At 38.0% G+C, this 13,645-nt stretch overlaps 1 protein-coding gene across 3 annotated transcripts in view; it reads right to left on the bottom strand.

Moving 5' to 3' along the window:
- The window catches only part of ESRRG (estrogen related receptor gamma), a 171,634-nt gene that overhangs the window by 5,214 nt on the left and 152,775 nt on the right, over window positions 1–13,645 (bottom strand). For all 3 annotated transcript variants that reach the window (XM_069540126.1, XM_060011045.2, XM_069540127.1), the window contains one exon: window positions 7,223–7,492. In XM_069540126.1, coding sequence (XP_069396227.1) covers window positions 7,223–7,492 — 270 coding nt within the window. The remainder of the gene's footprint in view (window positions 1–7,222; window positions 7,493–13,645) is intronic.

Below are 13,645 nucleotides of genomic sequence, written 5' to 3'. Positions count from 1 at the left end.
AAAAAGATAGGGTGCTGATTCCTTATCTTGAAAACTGGTGAATAAACAGAAATAATCAAGCATTTATCCCACATTTCCCATTCAGTCTGTATCACTGGTAACCAAATAAGAGAGGAGAGAAAGCATCTCTGTGTATAAGTATCCCAACTACTGAATGAAAAAAGAAAGGTTAAAATTACAAATCACCACGGATTTAAGGAATGAGTACCAATGGCTGCTAACATCACAAAAAGTGAGACAACCAGACATTATATGTCTCCCAAAGAACAGCACCCCACCTGTAGGTCTAGAACTGAATCTGATTAAGCCCTTTGGGTCCAGTTGCTGGTTTGCACAAGACGCAGAGGGCAGAGAAACATGATGAGCTGCCCCTAGAGGATATAAACTGCAAAGTCCAGACTCTGGGGAACTGTGCAGGGCAAATGCCCTGGCTTTTGCAATAGATAAACTATAAGAACACAAAAACTTAAAGAGGAACTTTTAGAGTAAAGGAGACTTTAAAAATCCATAAGGAGAAAACAATGTTTTTTAAAGGGCAAGATGAAACTATCGTGTCCGGGGATACACACTTAGTAACAAAACCACTATAAAACATACAGAAGTGATGACTATAAAAGTCAGGACAGGATAGGGGTTACTTTTGTGAGAAGGGAAGGGAGAGCGACTGGGACAGATGCAAAGTTATATTTCTTGACCTTGCTTATATATTCATTGTGGTAGGCAGCAAAACGGTCCCAAAGATATCTGGGTAGTCCAACCCTGCAACCTAAATGTTACCTTGTGCGGCAAAATGGACTTTGCAGCTGTGATTTAGGATCTTGAAATGGGAACAGTATCCTAGATTATCCAGGTGGGCCTTCAGTGAAATCAAAAGTGTCCTTATAAGAGGGAGGAAAAGGAAAAAGAAGGCAGTGTCGCCAATGAAGCAAAATGGTACAGGCCTGGCTCTGAAGACGCAGGAAGGCGCCATGCGCCAAGGGATGCAAGGAACACCACAGTAGAAGCTGGAAAAGGCCAGGTATCAGATTCTCCCCTAGAGCCTCCAGAGGGAGAGTGGCCCTGTCCACACCTTGTCATTAACCTGGTGAAACTGATCATGGACCACTGACCTCCTGAACTGTAGGAGAATAAATAAGCGTGGTTTAGAGCCACCAAGATGTGGTGAACTGTTAGAGGAACTAATACACTTACTAAGGCACACATTTCGTTTTGTATGTGTGTGCGTTTTAATCTGTGTTTTTATTAAAATGGGGAGAGAGCTAGAGAGAGAGGTAGTGAGAAACTTGATGAAAAGGTTCCTGCTAGAAAGTAGTGAGTTGAGCAGAATTCCTATCAAGACTACAGAAACACTTGTCAGAAACACCAAGGAAGCCGTTCATATATCAAGCAGGGTGTTGGATCATAAAACCTTTTAGGCCTTTTCTAACCCAGTGAAGTTATAATTCTAATATTGGAAATAGACATAATAATTCTGATTTTGTGCCTAACCATGGTGAGAAAAACAGGACTTCTGATTTTACAGCTTTCCATTGAGACACACTTTTGTTTTTTTTTTTTGGAGGACTGTTTTCCTCCTTTCTTGCTGGGGCTATCAAGTCTGCTTTCTCTTACATTTATATCAATCACACAAATCACTCTCCTACTGTATTTATATAAAATGTTGGATCACAGAAAACCCTCGTGGCCCATAGTTTCTTTCCTCCAGGCTTCCCTCTCGAATCCCAAATTATTGTTGTTTGTTCTGCTGACCTCACATAATTTCCCTGCTAGGTCTTTTCTATTATGCTGCAAGTACTCAAGGCCTTCCCTCTCCCTCCAGTATCTTACACTTTTCTAGAACTTTCTAACTCCTGTTACTAGAAGTGATAAAGACAATGACACCCAAGAAGTGAATCTTGATACCAGCTTGGGTGGTAAATATTTCAACCTTTCACAACATCCTAAATGCTCTGCACTATGCCGACCTTTTATAACAGATTGCTCATTATCTTAAGACCTATACATGAAATGGTGCTTTATTATGTCAACTCCTAGAAGTAAAGCAACTATAGAGGATTTTATGTGCTTATAATGCAGGATGGAAGCACAGAGATACTTGTAGCAAATATTTCCATGTTATATAAAGGCATAGTGATCATTGAGCATGCTAAGAAATGTTCAGGAACCAGCCTTATTTTCTACATAAAGTTTTGAAATATCACGGTGTGCATGAAATGCAAGGGTTGCAATAAATTAAAAAACAATCCACTTCCCAGATATATCATCTAAAATAAAATTAAAATAATTCAAGCAGTGATGACTGATTTGAGCAAAAACCAAAGAGAAGCACACTAGGAGATGGAAAGGCATAATTCTGATTTCTTATTTATCTTATAGAATAAGATACTGGTTTGGGTAAAAGTTAAGAATAAATTTCTACCTGCCACAAAGGACCTATCCATTTCTTAAAAAATGTTATAATCTGGTAAACATTTTGTTTTCGATTCTTTTTGTCACTTTCCTGAGTGGTTTTATATCACTATAGCTCCACAAAGACAGCAAGATAAAGGAACTGGGGACAAAATTCTAAACTAAACTTAAAATACTAATTTAGGGTGGCAGATGTGAAATTGCACTGGCTAACATCTTATTCATTGACTCTTTTAAAGACATGGCATACACATTATTTGTGACATAGAAATATTAATAGCTTATTGATAGCAAGGGACTGAGGGCCCAACCCTCTGCCTCAAAGCAGCCACACATCTTTATCAGCTCACTTCCATTACCTGTAAAATGATACTGGATATGTCTACCCAAACAGGCACGCTGTGGAAATCAAAAGAGATTCCACAGCAGAGGCTAAAAACTAAAACAGAAATGTCTACAGAAAGATTCTAAAAAAGGATAATCTCTTGACCAATAGCTAAAACTATCTCCTGAGTATCAAATCAGCAAACTCCAAATTTCAGTAAAATTGTTTGAGGGCCCAGTAGATACTAAAGAACTGAAGAGGTGTTTTTACTTTTATACTAGTTGTTTAGATCCGTGAAGATGTTAATATTTCTATATTACCAATTTAGCACAAACACACACACCACACACAAAATATACGACCAAGCCACACGCAAAATATAAGACCAAACTCAACACCCTCTCTTAAAAGTAACTGAGATTAAAATTTTAGGCCAGTTGGGAGATGTTAGATGCTATTAAATTCATCTGCCTCATTTTACAGAGAAGAAAACAGTTACGTGGATAAACCATGCATTCTCAAAGGAGGTGACATTTGGAATTGGAGAGTAGAAAAAACCCTCTCTTTTTAGGTAAAATTCACATATACGCAGTACATAAACAGATGCATTGTATATCTGTGATATTAATACTTCATTGGGGACCTATTAGGAAAAACGTATCGAAAAAGCCTACCCTAAGAGGAGAGAGAATGAAATAAGATTGAGGAACACTAGTCCAAACTTGTATGAGGGTCCAAATATGCTGATTAAATATGGCCCTCATTCCACTCCCCAACAGAAATCATAGACTATTTAATCCCTTGAAATTACACCACATTCTGCACATATGCCATTTGTCCTTGAGAACAAAATACTGTCATGAGATGAGCATAATGACTGATGATTTGAAATTGATGACCAAAATATTATTTGCAGCTTTATATCAATAGATGCTATTACTCCAGAGGTACTATGCAGAAGTAAAAAGAAAACTCAACTTAAATATGTAGATTCTATCTATTCTCACATGGGCTGGGCTCACAGGGCTCCAGGTTGGGGGTGGGTCTGGGGTGGCAGCAGTCGGGTTGTGAGGGGCAGCTATGGAGTTGAAGGTCTTGTGACTTAAGCCAAAGAGAATGATCGGACTAAAGGCAATTCTTAATCTTAAACTGCTTTTCATCTTCCACTATGTAAAGGTGAGTATATTACCTTGGGGCCAGTGATAATAGTTTCAAACAAATTTTAGACATAAGAATCAATAGAACCAATTGAGAGAACAGAACCACGTGCTATAATCTTACCCAAAATGCTGGCAGTAATATTTCACTATATTTTCCCATAAAGACATAAAATTAATTCTAGAATCATAGAATTCCCCACATGGAAAGAATTCTAGAGATTAGTCTAAACCTCTTGGTGTACGTGTGGGAAAGCCGGGGCCTTACAATGACAATGTTAAAATTGTGACCTAGATTTTCCTCTTTAAATTCAGTCCCACAGAGATGTATCGGGGATGCAGTATTTCTCAAAAGGCTGTTGGCACTCCAAAATAGAGAATGTGTAGTTTAAGTGAGTCAGTTAGTTTCTTACCTTCAAAAATCAGTGGAACAATTATTTAGGGTTTTCAAAGATCTGAATGTGATAATTACAGTATTAGCTCATGATATATTGTTTTTTTTGGCTATATACCTGAAGATAGGGAATACACTTCCAATGGCTTATCTGGTGTTATAGATATTCCTGAATTCATATGTGACAGAAACATAGCTACAAAAAATATGACAGCCATTATCGGGAAGCCAATTCCCTGTTTCCCAAGCATAAGCACAACATTTATAATTATTGAATAAAGACAGATGTTTAAAATAAGCTGAAATTTAGATTAATGAGACAATGGTTGTTTACACCTACAGCCATACAGGGAGCGCTGAGGTACTTATATAAATCACACTAAAGTAGGTTTTTTTTTTTTCCTCCGCCCAAAGTCTCTTATGTTAATCTAAAATTTCTAAATACTGAAAGAAAATCTACAAGCTTTTTGGTATGTTTACGAAAAGCATTAAAATATTTTCATATTGCTGTGTTTGAGCAGCTTAAGAAAAACAGGTTCCCGGCAAGACTGAATCTGCAACTTTATTGCTGTCCTCCAAATAATGGTAAAAAAATGGAATAAAATAGCATCATATTGACAGTCTCAAACAAAATGCCTTTCTGAGTGGTTTATCCCAAGGTAAAATGGTGGGGCTTGCAGGCTGGCTGGATGAGAGAAAGGCCATATTTATACAGCACAGGACGGGCAGCACAATTTAGACATTAAAATAGTCCCTATAGGACTTCGTCGTTACTCCTTTATTATGGACTCTGATTCAATTAATTTTCCTTGGTATTGAGACGCTGAAAAAATGTTAGAATTACTTACAGGAGAATTTTGTGAGGTGGAGAAATTTTTAAGAAAAAAAATGCTACAGAATACTATGCTAGAAAAAAGAGAGGGTTTGTTTGACTATTTCTGGCTGTTAATACAAGAAAAATAAACTGACTAGTTCTATAAACTTTTTAATCACCCGTCATTGCTTGAAAGTAGGTCACCTCCTCTGCCTCACAGCAGAGAATGTGGAATACAAATATCTCTATATAAAAACATTAATGATTATACTTCTGAACAGCAGCAACAGAAATGCTGCTACTAATTAATTCGGGTAAACTAAATAATAATCTATAGCCATAAAGTATACATCTAACATCCAAAAGTATAGAATTTTAGCAATTTTGATGATAAAGTTTTAGCATTGCTCAGCATTCATGATTAATTAATAATTCACAAAAAGCAATTTGAGACACGAAAGATATAAAACACACTGCCTTCATTTTAAAAATAATTAACCAAGTAAATGTTTTACATTAGAATCACTATATAGTTTCCAAATAAAAATTCTTCCCAAACCATCACTGCAAAATCTTTCATCTAATTATGAGAGGTGCTCTAATGGGAAGTCCATGCAAGCTAATAAATTCTCAGAAAATTTCTATCCCATCTCCCACTTTGGTTTTCCAGAGAGCAGGGCACGGGGTTCCTCAGGGTTTGTGACAACGATGCCATTTGTCACAGAGAATCATATTTTACAGTTTCACAGGGGAGTAAGCGAGAAGTGAATGGTATTATAAGGAAGAGGGGTACGTTCGCCATTAAAAGTGTGAAATGCTAAATGCCATCATGAAGACAAATAGGAAAGTACAACTTCATTGTTGAAAACAATCCCCCTCCTATCATATCAGTCCAAGGATTCATGCATCAATATTGTAGATGAACTGTTAATTACAAAATCAATTAAAAATTATTTCTAAAAACAGTCACGCGTCCCTGGCTCTCATGGGGGCAATTTGGGCAGAAGGTCTCATCTCACTAGGACCACGCCAAATCACAAAGTCGTCATCCACAAGTAAGCAAAAGCAATCTGGTTTTTCATTTTTCAGCGCGGCTGAGCCCAGTCTGAGATTGATCGTCACATATGGCCCCAGAAAACAAACTGTCAATACCTTGAATGCTGCAGAATTTGAACAAATAGCCGTCCGCCCATTCAAGCCACTCATTGCATCCCATTTAACAGATTTTATTGACAGTTTCCTTCTTGTAATTAAAGGGAAAACTACTGGCCGGCAACCAAGATAAAGTTCAAAGATAGGGTCAAAACAAAAGCAGATGGAGGGGCACGGTGTGACTGTCAATGGTACATAGCATCAGAGCGTGTTATTGACATGCAGGTATCTAAAGATCAGCTCGTCATTAAGGAGGGATCTATCCTGGACTTTATGCAAATGCTAAGAGAGACTTAAGACCACAATCAAGCATCAGGAGAGGCACAAAGGGAAAAACAACAAAGCACCAACGATTTTTACTTATCAGAGGTTGCTCCCTATTTTAGTACGTTTCAGTTCTCATGTAAAGACCAATTTATTCTCATAATTCTTAACCCTTACTGCATAGGTAATACCCTCGAGGGAAATACTCCTTCAGCAGAACTTGACTTTTAGAGAATTCCAGAATGGAAGAAAACAGAGTATTCTCTGATAACCAAAGTGAAAGGCAACACTACATATATTATTCCAATTACCAAATTTGCATTTTGGGGGAGCGGGGGAATGATTTGTATTTGTAACTCACACTTATTTTCACTTGTGCAAACAAGACACAGGAGCTAATTTGGTCCTGAGTGTCCATTTACACCACATGCACATGAGTTTTTGCTGTGCCACGGTTCATGTTAGTAAGTGAATTAGGCGGTGGAAGTGTCACAGCTTTTAATAAACAAACAAAATACAAATAATTCCCTTTAAGTTGATATTTCTTTTCTTCTAACTTTTCACTAGAAAGCTACAATGACTATAATTTTGCTGCCTCAGAATTTACAACTGGGTCTAGCAAATCCCTGAAGAAGAAAGAAGTTAAGGCAAGGGGTAAAACTGACATATTAGAAAATGCAACAACGGGCCATTGTCAATATGCCAACCTGAATTAGCAAGAGCGATTGCTTTGAGGGTGACAAATTCTTCTTTCTCCAGCTTCATGCTCTTGTATTTCTTTACCAGCTGCAGGATAGCATTATTTAGGTCAAGAAGGCCTGCTAATTTAGACTGGTCTTCATCCATTATATAATCGTCTGCATAGACAAGTTCATCCTCAAAGGAAAGAGATCGGTACACGACACCGAGGATCAAAATTTCCATCCAAGCACTCTGCAGAAGGCTCATCTGGTCCGCCAGGGACAGCGTGGAGAAGCCTGCATGGGAAGATGGGCAGATCGAGTTACTTTAAAGCCATCATTTCATAATACAACGCTAGTTTCATACGGTAGTCGTCTTCTGCATCTGTGCTCAAAATTATGCTGAGCTTTGATTAGCCACTCTTAAAATTTCCCCTGATCATTTTGCCAATGGCAAAGTAAAAGTCACAAACCAGCTTCAACTTGTCGGCATTGTCTCAAGGTCTTATAGACACAGCTGAGAGGAATATAATAGAAAAGAAGTAGTTTTGTTTCTTTCACTTGAGAAGGAACTACTGTGTAATGTTGAAATATACTTGATTTCCAGGGGAAGTCTTCATGACTGTCTTACAGGAAGTCAAACTTTCAACTACCTCATCTCTAAAAACTACTACTCATAAACACCATGAAAGTAAAAAAACAAAAGCCCCAAATAAAGGAAAACAAACAATGTAGGCCACACAGCAGAGTGCAGTTTGGAACCGTTTCTCTGTAACAGTCACAAGCACAGTGAGTATGGAGTATGCTTACACCCAAAAGAGCCTTCTTAACTGGGTATTTTGCCCCCCTGATATCTAGCACGAATTCCTTTTTTAAATGGTGATTATTGGTATAAAAGAGGGTAGAATCTTTTGTAGCCTGGCCTCCTCACCAAATAGAGAAGCCACAATTTATTCTTGATATTAAGATCCAGTTACTAAAAAAAGTTAAATATGGAGGCAACAAGGTGTGATGGACAGAATATGAGCAGAACCTGATCCTGAACTTAAATGCTGGCTCCACTGAGCTACTGGCTGTTTCACCTCAAGCAAGACAATTTCCTTGTACCTTAATTTTTGTTTTGGGGAAATATAAAAGAAAACCCAGCAAAACACTAATATCTAATATGCATTCCATAAGTGTAGCTGTATGATATATTATTTTTATCTGAAATACCTGGATGACTGCTTCAATCCTTTACAAAACTCTGGTCTGCATTGATGCATAGATGTCTAAAGTCCCTTCTGAACTCAAGAAAACACAAGCAAAAAAAAAAAAAATTAAAAAGAAAACGTGGTTCAAGAGGGAAAGATGAAGTAGTACAATTAAACTTACTTAGGAGTAAAGATATATATTTAAATTTTAGAGGAATTAGACCCAGACTCTAAAAGGAAGTCTTAGTGGAGAAACCTGATGATCAACCACATACTTTTTCCTAAAAAAAGAAATGGTTCTTAAAACTTCACTTTCATTTCCAAGGTTATGCTCAGGAATTCCAAGGGTGACCAATCATCTCTATGGTTTTTGAGGACAATGGGACCATGATTTAAGGTCCTGCTACCAATAATTCTACAGAAGGAAGGAAATATTAATAATGCAACTTGTGATATTAGCAACTACAGCACGGTAAAGAAAAGGAAATGATTTCCTGGCCCGCTGGAGAAAACTAGTGGTTTGCCATTTGGCACCATTAACTACAAGTGTTTAATAAAATCATCAAGAGGGATTAAGTCAAGCTTTTCTTAAGGGGTTTTAGGGCCTGTGTAAAAAGCATTTCTTTCATTTTTTTATCAAGCCGCTTACATGTTACTTAACTGATCTTCTTTCAGACTGGTTATGTCTTTTTTTCCATTCTTTTTTTTTTTATCATTGCAATGTGAGGTTACATTAATAAACATCCTCTTGGCATTAGAGATGTAACAACTTTTAACAGGGATTCAAAAGAGAATAATAATGATCTAATCTGAGTAGGTGCGGTTCCATTTGCTCTTGAGGTTGTTTTACAACAAACAAACCAAAAAACAAACAAACAATATTGCTCTTTTCTTCTCTTCCCCCATCGCAAGAAAAAGACGTCATGCAAATTCAAATATCTAAGCTAAGAAAAGGGATGGAGTAGGAATTTCTTTTGTAAATGAAGCAGATGAAAACATAATCATCTAGAAAGTTCTGAGCAGAAAGGGATGGGTATTTTCCATTTGCCTTCGTTTCCTTGTTCCTTTTCCTGCTCCCAAGCAGCAGTTTTTCTGCTGCAGCAGATGGACAGAGCGCATAGCCTGCAGCACCTTCCTGTGACAGCCCTATTCTCCCTCCCAGACACTGCTGTTAGTAAATAGATTTACACATTCTCCAATCTCCACACATCTTTCTGCCGAATAATTAAAAGCAGGATGATTAGTTTATTGAGTGGAAGGAGGAACTTTTTTATTGAGGTCCATCCACGATTTTATCAGGGCCAGCACTTTTACGGCTGTCAGGAGGATGCAGGCCTCCAATTTTTCTTATCTGCCTGATTAATACAAACGCTGTTTCAGGACGCATTAATTAACAGATACAAATCTACGTTCTCATGGAAGGATCAATACGGAGAAGAAAAGAGGCATCAATGTGAATTTAGTGCTGATGATGGAGAAGGCGCACTATCGACATTTACGCGCACGGAAACTTTAAAGTTGCACGGGGTCCCCTTTGTCCCTGTGATTTACAAATGAACAATTTTTCAGCCATAACAATGTTTCACACATTTCTTGGGGGTTTAATTAAGCAAAAACAATAACATTTCATTTTTTTAGGTTGATCTTGCAATTTGATTCTTCTAGGTGGATGGCTCTGTGTGTGTGTGTGAGAGAGAGTGTATGTAAACCAAACTTTTCCTTTCAATTCTTAATGAAATAAAAAGAAGGAAAAGGGTAAAGAAAAGGTTCTCCTTTTGGGGGGGACAGGTTGGGGAGCACATAAAGATGGATACAGCACAAAAGGTCTGTTGGATTGCCTCAAGTCTATTTCAAGCTGATTAGAGGAGGTATAATTTTTGCAAAACCATAGGGAAAAGAAGACAACCCATCCTTTACACAATATAAAAAAGTCTGGCCTTTTTTATCTCTTCTTGGTCTAGAAATAGCGGGATTCCAACAGTTTAACCCTTTCCTCCCAAACCTCTGCAATCTAGAAACTGTCACAAAGAGCTGTCCGGCCCAAATGCCTGGGTAACAGCCTTGTTAAACAGCCTTGTTATGAGCTAGCTGTGTTCACCTGAGCACTAAGGAGGCTGAATACCTAATCGAGATGATATTTTAATTCCTCAAAAAATTTCTCCCTGGCCTTGAGGAGTGCTAGTTCTATTTTACATTCATAAAGACACGTGGATAAAATGATAATTTTATCAGTCGTCCTGAGCAAAGTATAACAACCTAAGTGACCAAGATCTAGATGAAAATGTATATTTTAATAAACTGAGTCTAAGGAATTTTCTAAAAACACTATGGCTCCATTGGCACACGTATGCTTGCATCCAAATGATAATTACTTGTTTGTGCTTTTACTGGGTGGTGTTTTATAGCTCTTGGGCTACAAGTTCGAGGTCCTCAGCATCTATAACCTTTAGCTATCTTCGGAGAGAAACCTCCTTCCGAAGTGAAATAGAACATGCTTTGCAGTGGTGTCATTGGAACTTCATGTTTTGTACCTCCCAGGATCTTAATCTTTGGTGTGTGACAGGTTATAGTTTTAAATGTTCAGCCATATTACAGCTTTTTAAAATACACTGGTATCATGGTACCTTTTTTCTTCCCCAGCTCCAGCCCATTCCATGCATGTCGCTGACAACCCTGATCTCTCTTCATCTCCATCCTAGGATCAGTGCCCTTTAACGTATCTCAGGCATTCTGCAGGCAGAATGACTCGCTACCTTAACCCACAGTTAAATAGCGTGTTTATCTGCAATACAGTGTGCTCCAAATAAAGCAGACGACACTGGGGCATAACATCATTTGGAAGGATTGGAAAGCTTCTCAAGAGGCAGGTACCCCTGAGTAATAGGCTGGAAGAAACCATGCTTTGTGCCAACCCCCTTTCCTTCTTCTACCGGAAACTTCGGAGGTTGACAGTGGTGCGACGGCACTTGTCAACCGCTTTTATTTATTTATTTTTTCTTAGCCCAGCAAACGGATGCACTTTGCCGTCAACTTACAAAAAAGGCTAAGCATTTGAAAGTGTGAAGGGCAAAAAATATCTGACGGCTAGTCTTCAAAAATACACTTTCATTTCAGAAAGCATAAATGTTTATTTCCTGAACAGAGTGTTGACAGAAATAGGCTGCCGTGAAGGCATTTGGGTTTAACCCCTGCTAGGCATTTTCTTCTCAGCTGCTTCCTTGAAACAGAACAAGGCTTTTAAATCTTCAGGGTGTCTGTTAATATCACTTAATCATGGCATTGATTTGCCCGCCCACAGTTTTTTGAACTGTAGGGTCTCTGTTCCACCAAAAATGGACACTTTTCAGCAAATAGCATAGCATGCTAAAATTATAATTCTGTCATAATGACTCACTGAGATGACAAACGAAGTTCGCTGAGAGAAGCTGACTGAGCAACATGGCGTCAGCTAGATGCTTCTTCTCCCATATAAATAAACCTAGTGTAGACAGGAACTAGGGGAGAAGAGATAACAATAGCACGAAAATTTGGTCTTAGTTATCAATACATGCACAGATGCATAAGCCTTGTTAGTGATAAACTTTCTCTTTTTAAGTCAGCCGCTCTTCTCAAATAGCAGGAGACATATCATTTGTTCTATGACTCACAAAACACACAGCTCTGGGGCTTGTAAAATATATATAAATTAAGACCTTTTTTCTCTTTTTTTTTTTTTTCATAGAGATGGACTTCACGGACTAGAACTCAGTAGAGGCTAGAGGCAAGCAACTACAGATGGTCCAGTGCCAAAGTGAAAGCTGGAATATCCACCTGGATCTACCGGCAGCATTTTCTTTAAACATTTTCTTTATGAAAGATGATAATAATGATCTCTATTATATTATAATATCTCTTTATTATATTAGTACCTAAGCATTAGATACAATACATACAATGCTACCCTTTGAACCTTTATCCTGTTAGCCTGACCCAGATATTAATAATTGAGATTCAATAACAATTGGTTTGGGTGACATGTAAGAATAACTGACAAAAACGGGATCACTCCTTTCTTCCCAATTTGATCATTTGTTTTAACATTTGTGGATTCCGTAAGATAGCTGTTTCTTTACTTCTGTTTTCATACTCCAAGTGGGGTTCACAGAGATTTTATGGAGCCATTATTTTAAAATAGTGGCTTCATGGGACAAATGTGAAAATCTGAAAGACAGAACTCAGATTCAAAAATTACTCTATATCTATGTGGGAGAACTGATGACCATCTATATACAGTTTAGTATAAGATCTGGATAGTTGCGATAAACTGAAGAAGGAGAGAGTAGAATTGGATGGGTAGCATCCACCCGTTCAGGGCACAATTATCACTGTTCACCGAGCTTACAGCTTTGACCGGCCACTGACCACTCATGCTGATTATGTGAACAGCCAAATAAGTTTGCAAGGGCACCGAAACTGAAAACACACCCCCATACCCCCATGGCACTGATGAAATGCTTTCTTTCGTAAGAAACAATTGTTTCTTATTTCCCAGTCCAGCTTCCTAGAAACATTAAAAGTGTAACAGCAGCTAAGGAAAAATATTCCCAGGTGGCAGCATAGGAAAGCCTCAAAATGATGATAGGAATTTTTTGTTGCTTTGTTTTTGTGAGTGGGCAGTTTTAAACAACTGCCAAGCTTCTTTGAAAAAAGGACCAGAGAGAGGGCAGAAGAATACAAAATAAGAATACAGAGAACATCTACAGGGAGGGTACAGCTTCTCTTTGCAAGTCCCACTTACCTACCCTCTCTGAATGCCTACAGAGGAGCAAATAATTTCTTCAGTCTTTCCCAAACTCCTTCTGACCTGGCCTCAACTTTACTTCTCTCCTTTCATCTAAACCAAGAAGAAAGACAAATTGTTGGGGAGCATGGAGGCGAGGATGGAGAAGCTGCTTTCAAGGAGGGACATCTAATAGCTTTCTTTACCTACAAGCTTTTTTTTTTTTTTTTTTTGTACTAGTTGAAAACAAGAAAGTTCTGCCTGGAAAACTCTCCTTTTTGATGTGACTTAAATTTGTTGGGCCATGAAGAAAAAAGGAAGGCAGCACCATATAATATAGGACTCTTAAAACAAAAATCTTATAAAAGGGTATTGTCAGTTTCACTTAGGGATTAGATAGATACAGAGGAGGGAAAACCATCATTCTGAAGCAACATTTCTGATTTGGAAGAAAAGAAACTGTGCTTGAATCTGCCTTGCTTTCCCCAGTGGGACTGG

Source organism: Delphinus delphis, chromosome 1 (genome assembly GCF_949987515.2).
Source record: "Delphinus delphis chromosome 1, mDelDel1.2, whole genome shotgun sequence".
Taxonomy (NCBI): Eukaryota; Metazoa; Chordata; class Mammalia; order Artiodactyla; family Delphinidae; genus Delphinus; species Delphinus delphis.
This window is presented reverse-complemented; position numbering and strand designations above follow the sequence as displayed.